This window comes from Chiloscyllium plagiosum, chromosome 7 (genome assembly GCF_004010195.1).
Source record: "Chiloscyllium plagiosum isolate BGI_BamShark_2017 chromosome 7, ASM401019v2, whole genome shotgun sequence".
NCBI lineage: Eukaryota > Metazoa > Chordata > Chondrichthyes > Orectolobiformes > Hemiscylliidae > Chiloscyllium > Chiloscyllium plagiosum.
Window position 1 is genome coordinate 50379519 of NC_057716.1, and position 10051 is coordinate 50389569.

At 37.9% G+C, this 10051-nt stretch overlaps 1 protein-coding gene across 9 annotated transcripts in view; it reads left to right on the forward strand.

Annotated features, from left to right (window-relative positions):
* ubr3 (ubiquitin protein ligase E3 component n-recognin 3) overlaps window positions 1-5619 on the forward strand; it is a 351638-nt gene extending 346019 nt beyond the window's left edge. For all 9 annotated transcript variants that reach the window (XM_043693670.1, XM_043693671.1, XM_043693672.1 and 6 more), the window contains one exon: window positions 3092-5619. In XM_043693670.1, coding sequence (XP_043549605.1) covers window positions 3092-3209 — 118 coding nt within the window. In that variant the 3' untranslated portion in view covers window positions 3210-5619. The remainder of the gene's footprint in view (window positions 1-3091) is intronic.
* Window positions 5620-10051: the final 4432 nt, after the last annotated feature.

Consider the following 10051-nt stretch of genomic DNA (forward strand, 5'->3'; position numbering starts at 1 on the left):
ACCATAACCACCCTATTATTCTTACAGATAGCTGCGATCTCCTTACAAGTCTGTTTCTCAATTTCCCTCTGACTGTTAGGGGGTCTATAATACAATCCCAATAAGGTGAACATCCTTTTCTTATTTCTCAGTTCCACCCAAATAACCTCCCTGGATGTATTTCCAGGAATATCCTCCCTCAGTACAGCTGTAATGCTAACCCTTATAAAAAATGCCACTCCCCCTCCTCTCTTGCCTCCCTTTCTATCCTTCCTGTAGCATTTGTATCGTGGAACATTAAACTGCCAGTCCTGCTCATCCCTGAGCCATGTTTCTGTAATTGCTATGACATCCCAGTTCCATGTTCCTAATCTTTGGACTGTGGGAGGCTCCATGCAGACACAGGGAGAATGTGTAAACTCCACATAGACAGTTGCCAAAGGGCCTGTTTCCACACTGTAGGAAGTCTAATCTAATCTAGTAAATATTTGTGTATATCTACCATTAATCATGAAATTGCAAATAATATTTTCAAAAATAGTTTTAATTTACTGATTTTTAGCAAAGGAATAATTATCTGTGAAAATGAGAACTTAACTTCCCTATAGATTTTCTTCGCAGAAATTAAAATATTGGCCTAAAGAGAAAACATTATTTAACATGTATCTTTAGTGACTTGTATACTTGTGCCACTTGATGCTGTTGCTCATTTTTCATTTTCAAACTCTTTCTTTCCAATTTTCTCTTCCTCACAATTGCAGCACTTCATAGTTATTTGATGACAGTAACAAAAGATGTTTACAGTCTCTACATTTGCTGACTTAAAAACCAGAACACACATTCTGTGCAGTTTCTGGACAGATTGGGGTGATCTAATCAAAGTCTTCAGGAATATTCAGCCTGTCAATCTTGCAGCACCATTCAGTTAGGTCATGGCTGATCATCTACCTCAATGCCATTTTCCTGCCCTGTCTCGATATTGCTTGGTGTCCTTAGTCTCAAGGACACTATCAGCTTCCACAGCTATCTGATTTGAAAATTCAAAGGATTAATCACCTCTAAGCGAAGACATTCCTCCTCATCGCATTCTTGAATGGCTCAACCCTTAATCTGAGATTCATCCCCGGGGTTCTAGATGCACTAATTAAACATCCTGCTCACACTCATACTGTCATCCCCTGTTTAAAAAAAAATTATAAGTTTCATTGCGATCACCTTTCATTCTTTGAAACATTAGAAACACAGAAAATAGGTGCAGGAGTAGGCCATTTGGCCCTTCGAGCCTGCACCACCATTCAATATAATCATGGCTGGTCATGCAATTTCAGTATTCCATTCCCATTTTCTCTCCATACCATTTGATCCCTTTAGCTGCAAGGGCCATGTCCTGCTCCCTCTTGAATATATCTAATGAACTGGCTCCAACGGTTTTATGTGATAGAGAATCCTACAGGTTTACAACTCTGAGTGAAGAAATTCTTCCTCATCTCAAATCTGAATAGCTTACCCCTTATTCTTAGACTATGATCCCTAGTTCTGCACTTTCCTAACATCACGAAAATTCTTTCCACATCTAACCTGTCAGGATTTTCTATGTTTCTATGAGGTGCCCCCTCATTCTTCTAAATTCCAGTGAGTATAAGCCCAGTTGATCCAGAACTTCTCCATATGTCAGTCCGGCCATCCCAAGAATCAGTCTGGTGAACCTTCACTGGACTCCCTCAATAGTAAGAATGTCTTTCCTCAGACTAGGAGACCAAAACCTCACACATTCCTATAGGTGTGGCCTCACTAAGGCCCTGTTTAACTGCAGCAAGACATCCCTACTCTTATCCTCAAATCCTTTTGCGATGAAGGCAGCATGCCATTAGCTTTCCTCACTGCCTGCTGCACTTGCATGCCAACATTCAGCAGTTTCTGGATCAGTGGTGCTGGAAGAGCACAGCAGTTCAGGCAGCATCCGAGGACAGGCAAAATCGACGTTTCGGGCAAAAGCCCTTCATCAGTTTTATTCCTGATGAAGGGCTTTTGCCCGAAACGTCGATTTTGCTGCTCGTCGGATGCTGCCTGAATTGCTGTGCTCTTCCAGCACCACTGATCCAGAATCTGGTTTCCAGCATCTGCAGTCATTGTTTTTACCTGGTATTAAAGTGAGGCCTGTACTGGGAGTGGGTCGGTATTAGAGTGGGCCAGTGCTAGGAGTGGGTCGGTATTAGAGTGAGGCCTGTGCTGGGAGTCGGCATGTATTAGAGTGAGGCAAGTCCTGGGAGTGGGTCGGTATTAGAGTGAGGCCTGAGCTGGGAATGGGTCAGTATTACAGTGAGGCCAGTCCTGGGAGTGGGTTGGTATTGGGAGTGAGGCCAGTGCTCGGAGTGTTATTCCTGATGAAGGGCTTTTGCCCGAAACGTCGATTTTGCCTGTCCTCGGATGCTGCCTGAACTGCTGTGCTCTTCCAGCACCACTGATCCAGAATCTGGTTTCCAGCATCTGCAGTCATTGTTTTTACAACATTCAGCAGTTGTTCCATCGTGACACCAGGTCTCTTAATTCTAGAGATTACAGGACAATTGCCTTACTCTTGTTGTAACACAATCCTGCCATCCCACTGAATATTCAGGTAACCTCAATTGTGCTCCTTTGAAACTCGATTGTTGAATACCTCAGTGATAGAGGTGAGAAAGCATTGAGAGAAAAAAAAACAGGAGGAAATCTTTCTCAGAGCATTGCTTCATGTGCAAACTACAATGTTTCCAACATTACAATAGTGATTGTACTTAATGGCTCTGATATGCTGTTGAAAGATCATGAAAACACTACATCAGTGCAAATTCTTGGTCTTTTCCTGGCATTGCATCAGTAGTGAATATAGTGGATATAGCAAAAGGGAATGTGTAATTAGGACAAATGGATACAAAGAGGGGTTTTGAGACCTTCCAGAAGAAGTGCAATTCCTTTCTTCTCACACCCGCCAAATGTTTATCTGCTCTCAATACTAAAGTAGATAAACCATTTGTTTTGCATTTCAATAGTGTACGAAAGAGCTATGATTAATTAAAACATCTGTGTTATGTTGTACTTCATTACAATTAATGTTCTTTCCTTTTATTTACAGACGTGGTAAACCACTGTACTTATGCAGTGAACGCTATAAAGTTTTGGAGCAACAGTGGGTGACACATACGTTTGATCACATCAATAAAAGATGGGGGCCACATTACAATGGATTATAGCTGACTTGCACATCTTTCCTGAAACATGGTCATCAAGAAGCTTTAGTTCATACAAATGTTATGAAGTTTATTTTTAAAAATAGCCATTTTGTTACAAAACAAACCACAAGATCATTATTCTGCAAAGGTGCTATTAATATCACTTTTATGGCACTCTGAAATATCCCAGCAAAGCTAAAAGCCTTTCTCTAGAAGTGGGGTAAAATATCTTCTATAAACTAAAGAGCCTTTATTAGACATAATGAAGTAATTGTAGCATTGTATGCATACAAAAAGCACAATTTGAATTTGTGTGTTCCTCAGTAAAATAGATGTAATGTTTTAAGAATATGGCCAAGATTGATTTAATGTGTTATTTTTGAAGGGTTGGTTGCTGATTTTTCCTTACAAAAAGTACATATCTATAGGAGGGTGAAATCTGGTCCTATACACTTGATGGCAGTACACTATTTAGAAATTAATTCTTTGACGACTGTTTCTTTTGTTGTGACATTTTTTCTGATTAGTCTGGCTGAGTTTTTTCCTTTGCTTTAAGAGGTTTTGATTTACATCTGGCCATAATAATTTTCATTAAGTTTACTGTAACATGCCCAGTTTATTTAAAACAATTATACAAGAAAAGGCTTTAATCTGTGGAAACTTTCTAATTAAAACAAAAATAGGCTGTAAAACATTCGGTCTCAGGAAATTTTGTTTCTTATTTTGTTAAAGGTAACTGAACAAAAGAAATATTCGGACTGACTGCTGCTAGTAACAGAATAAATATCTTTTTCACAAGTTGCTTATTTGGGAGCCTAGCTTTAAACTTTGCAGGTTTATAAGCACCTTATGGAGATGGTGTGTTTACTAAGTTTGGTCACTAAGTTAGAATGTTCTAACTACAAATGTGCAACCTTGACCAACTTTAATGCAATCAGCATTAAAACTGGGCATTGTGGTATGTTATGCAATGATTAGAATGGAAATACACGGGCCCTCCCTCTGGCAAATTTCTGTTTCAGATAACCACTGTCACCACTCGGTTTATTTGTATTACAGTTATGCAATGTAATTACCACCTTTTTTATCTGATTTACTAAACAGTAGAAATTCAGATGATGTGGGAAATCAGCAGTCCTAATTTAATCTCATAACCAAAGTGCAAATGGGATTCAAAATTTAACCGCAAGAAGTTGTGGGCACTTCACATATTGTCCTTTCATTATAGAAATATCTTCAATTTTCAAGATAAGCAATTTTGTTTCTTGTTTGCTTTTCCCTTTTTTAATTCAGCAGTCTTTAGCAAATAATATACAGCTTCTGATTAAAATATAGCTAGACTGGACAAATCCAAATGTCCATTAGCAAAACTGCATAAAATGAATTTGGTTTTGATTTTGGTGTTCTGAGAAAAACGCATTTCAGTCATATTTATACCGAATGTAAAGGTACACATACCTGTCAACAAACGTTTCTGTCTACTAAATCACAAAAAGGTGAAAATACAGAATATAAATCATGAACACTCAAAAAAAATAATAAAATCACATATTAAAGGGAGTAATTAATTAGATGCTACAATTCAAAAGTACAGGAAAGAGATCCGTTACTAGATCGGTCCTGTCAGAATTGTCATGGACTAGATTGTGAGATTGTTTGGAATGATTTATCCTTGTAAACATTGGGAGCTACTGAAATTTGATGTATAAGAGGTAATCAGGTATTTTGTTTACTTGGATACAATTTCTGATTTAATTAATACTTCAATATTCTATAAAAATTGTGATTTAGTGTTTATACCACCATCTGTCATGCAAAAATAAGTGACAGACTTAATATTTCATGACAAATTTATCAAGTATTCTTTTAAGAATTTGAAAGACCCCGAGTGCAGTGCAGAATGGTAGTTAAACTTATAACTAATTAACAGCTTAAATAATTCAACAATTTAGCAACAGTATATGTTTAAAAACCAGACAGTAATGAGTACAGGTATATAATTATACCTACTATGCTGGGAGTATGGTATTTAATAATGAATCATCTTCCAATAATTATACATGGAGTATTCTTTATTGCTGTAACTCTAAAAGGTGGTCATTGGCTATCATTTACTTTTTGTTTCCATTCTAGTGCAGTTTGATTGCCAGATATGCCGATGATTTGAAAATGTACTTGAATTCATGTATGCTGCTGAATTTTTATTTTAGTTTTCTCTGTTTTCCAAGACCCACTATCCAAATTAATATCTTCAAATAAGTGGTGTGTAATTTGAGATAAAGATTGAGTGTTCACCAGTGTGTTACCCTGTATGAATGAATGTTAAGTACAGTACATTACTGTAAATGCTGAACATTTTCTGGCACATTGAAAACTTTAGGATTAATCAAAATATGACTGTAAAATATGTTAATAAAGGATGTAAATCATGCGTGTCTTTTTAAAGTAAGATTTTCAGTAACTAACAACTTCTTTGTCCTATATTGTAAAGATAGACAGTGAAAGTTCACTTTTATGAATGGATCTTTATAAAATTAATGTACCAACTAAAAAATTAACAAATGAACAACTTTCCTGCATACTTCTGACATTTGAAGCAGGAGGCTGATTTCAACTGGGAATATGCTATCTTCCATAACATACTTTGGGGCAACTATTCTCAAGCTGCTGCAATGTTGAATTGCACTAAGGAACATTTCTTCAAGTATTTATTTTTATGTCCATTTGCTCAGATTGAGAAATCTCTACTTCAGAATGGAAACATTCAAATGCTCCACATAACAATTCAAAAGTCTTCATAAACATTTATTCTTAAGTGTGTACATTTCAATTTTTAAAAATTTTTTTTTAAAAATCATCGAAAATACTCTATGGAGTATGTCAGTGCTTGCTGTTTAGGGTACAAGAAATATGCACAGTTTTTTAACAAATAATGGGGTAATTTTGTATATTTACAAAAGGAAGTATACTATTAATTTCGTTCATGAATAGAAGACATTGCCATTATGAACTTCAAAGTGGTTCAGCGTTATTTGGCTACCAACTTGAAACACTAGTAGCTGGAAAAATGTCTTTTTTTGTGTGTCATTTTATTATGTTGTCACAAAGAATACAGTCTCTGGATGAAGTAACATTATCTTTCCCTAGAAACCTGAACACTGACATGAGATATTATTGGACTTTTTGCCTCTACTACAATTTTAGGTATCAGTAAGTTTTTGGGAGCTCCAGAACTTGTCTTTTAGGTTCCCTTGTGTGATGTTGATCAGAACAGAATGCAAAGACAATAACTTGTCTTTATGGAGTACTTAAAGGTAGAAAAACATCCCAATAGGCTTGACAGAAACATAATCAGACAAAAATTAACAACAAGGAAAGGAGGAAATATTAAGAGGGGGCAAAAATCCTAATTAAAGGTTTTTGAGGTGGCAAGCAAATGGGAGCTTGGAAGAAAATCTGTGAACTGGAGAAACAATAGCAGGTCTGACCACACTTGTACAGCTAAAACAGAGTTATCGTTCTGAGTCCAGTGACCCTGCATCAATGTTAACACTGTTTTCTCTACAAATGCTGCCAGACCTGATGTGTTTCTCTAGCACATTCCTGTTTCAGATTTTTAGTATCAGCAGTTCTTTATATTTATTTAGATGGGAGCTTGGTGTTGGCTTACTCATTCAGCCATAAGAGAGCAAGTGTACTTGTCTAGTATGAGGAATGGGCAGAGGATTAGCTGTACTACAGCAGCAGGGATTAAAATAGTGACAGCAGCATTTAATCCCAAGGAATGAGTTCAGGAAATACCTGCCTACCTGGATGAAAGATCTTGAACTAAAAGAGATACCAAGAGCCTCATTCAACTATGAATTAGGGGACCCTTGAAGAGCTGCAGCAATTGAGTGGAAGGACAGACCAGGCATTGACAATGGGATCTCAGCAACCTCAGGATCAGCAAAAGAAGCAGGTCATAAGCTTAACGGCAAGGAGCCTGTCAGCAGCCTCGTGTGCAGAAGTGGTTACCACTCGGGTGGAACACTTTCCTGATGTCCAACAGCAAAGATTGAGATTTCCAATGAGGCAGTCAGAGAGATTCGCTTACTTCAGGGCTGGGATTCTCCTAGCTGCAGGTTCTTATCATGTTGCCCTGGTTCCCACTGATCAGTCAGCAATCTTCATTGTTGAAAATGGTTTTCATTTGTGATGTTCAACTGATCTGTGACCATTAAAAGCAGATCTGATAGTTGTGTGCATGTTTCCTAGAAAATAATTATAAGGCAGGTATACTTTGGCAGTCCCAGTGCTGAAGCATTTCCAACCGTTCATCACTGGAGCAATACTAGTGCTGATCATACTGACTTGTTTTTAATCCAGTGATCTGTCTCATCTTGATCAGCTTTTTGTGTATTTTGTCCCAAATTATATATAAGTTTGTTCTTGGCTCTCCTAAAATTCCATAATAATTTCATATGAAATTAAATAATCAGCTTTATTAATCTTTTTGTATTAATATTGCAGTCAGGATTAGCAGAAGAAATAGCTGTTTGACCCCTTGGGTGTGCTCTGCCATGTAACAAGAACATGAATGACAATAATCATGACCTCAAATTTGCTTTCCTACCTGCCTTCCATAACCGTTGATCAAAAATTTCCCGAGCTCCACCTTGAATATATTCAGCGACCCAATCTCTCCTGCACTTGAGTAGAAAATTCTAAAGTTTAACAATCGTTTAAGTCAGAAAAGTCCTAATCATCTTGGTGTTAAGTGAAAGATACCTAAATCTGAAGCTGTGCCCCATGGATCTAGACTTCCCCATGAAGGGGGACGTTATCTCAACAACCACACTGTTGAACCAAACAATTATCATCTTTATGCAGTATCAAAAATACCACACAATTACACAGTGTTGGGTTAGGCACCAGGGAATGTATCCATGACCGTGAAAGAAAAAATGAATTTTACATCCACCTACTCACTGCAAGAACAATGCAAGTTGTGGTTCCACTGATGTCAAAAGAGCATTTGCTGATTACAAATCAGACACTGCATGCTTGCATTGCCACTTATAAAATATTTCATTCTCACAGTAAAGAGAAGGAAAGTGCCCATTTTTAGAAAGAAAATCACAATAACTCTAAGCTTATATTAAACAAAGACAACTCTTCTTCACCCCCCCAGCCCCTTTTCCCCACCTGATTATGTACTTGTGGCTGGTAATGATAACTTGGCAATGTCATTCTAGTACTGAATTTATTAGCATCAGCTTTTTCAGGAAAGTGTCCCTACCCCTAGGCTGGCAGGTCTGGTTCATGTACCACCTGCTCCAGAGGTGCATAACAATGTCCCTGAACAGGTTGATTAGAAAACATAAGTTAAATTTAAAAAAAAGACCCAGAAGGCTCTGGTGGTTAATATACCTTTGAGCCAGGAGACCTGGGTTCAAGTCCCACCTATTCCAGAGGCGTATAATAACATCGCTGACCGGGTTGGTTAGAAAATACATTTTGAAAAAGATCAGACCCAGCATTTGATGGTTTGCATTGCCCACAAATGACTTTGTTTCTAAATATTTAATTGGCTACATGGATGAGTACGAGTGGTGATTAGTAATTTAAAAACAAACAAAAAAAAACTGATTTTGGTTGTGGGAAAGTCACTCAGTTGTGTGTGATAGCAGTTTCTACCTCTGAACCAGTAGCCCTAGGTTCAAGTCCTGCGTGCATGACACATCTCTGAACAAGTTGATTTGGAAATATTATGGACCTTTATCTCTTAGTCAAGATTCATTGGATAAATAATCACTAGAAACATACAATGTTTGTCAGCCAACTCTTAACATTGGAGTCTATTGTCGCACGTAGTAGTGTCCCTGCTTTGCAGAAAAAAAAGCAGACCCAGTGCCTATATCTAAGCTAGGTGGCCTGCAGAGGTGTGTCATAACATTTCTGAAGAAATTTAATGAAAGCAAATGTAAAGCAGACCTAGTCCTCAAATGTGAAAGGTTTGAGGGAATTTTAGTGATTGTGAGGAACTGTTTTCACTGACTGGAAAGTCAATAACAAGAAGACATAGCTTTATGAGAATTAGCAAAAGAATGAGAAGATGGGAAGCTATTTTAACAAAAATAAAATCCAAAGCACTGAGGATGCTGGAAATCGGAAACAAAATCAGAAATTGCTAGAAAAACCCAGCAGGTCTGCAGTTCTGCAGAAGAGTCAGTGGACCCAAAACATTACTTCTGCTTTCCATAGATGCTACTAGACCTGCAGAGTTTCAAGCAATTTCTGATTTTGTAACTGTTTTATATACGGTGCTTTATCTAGATGCACACCTGGCAGAATGATGCAAGTTGAATGTATAGTAACTTGCAAAAAAAGAATTAAATATATTCATGAAAAGGAAAGATTTGCAGGAAATTGTGAAAATCAGGGGAATGAGGCTGTTTGGATAGTTGCTTCTAAACAGGAGCAGTAATTGTTCAAAGTTTGTGAGAAGATTTGTAGCTCGGGTGCTCGTTGCTGTGGTTCTGTTCGCCGAGCTGGAAGTTTTTGTTGCAAACGTTTCGTCCCTGTCTAGGTGACATCCTCAGTGCTTGGGACCCTCCTGTGAAGCGCTTCTGTGGTGTTTCCTCCGGCATTTATAGTGGCCTGTCCCTGCCGCTTCCAGTTGTCAGTTTCAGATGTCCGCTGTAGTGGCCGGTATATTGGGTCCAAGTCGATGTGTTTGTTGATGGAGTTTGTGGATGAGTGCCAAGCTTCTAGGAATTCCCTGGCTGTTCTTTGTTTCGCTTGCCCTATAATGGTAGTGTTGTCCAAGTCGAATTCATGTTGCTTGTCGTCTGCGTGTATGGCTACTAAGGATAGCTGGT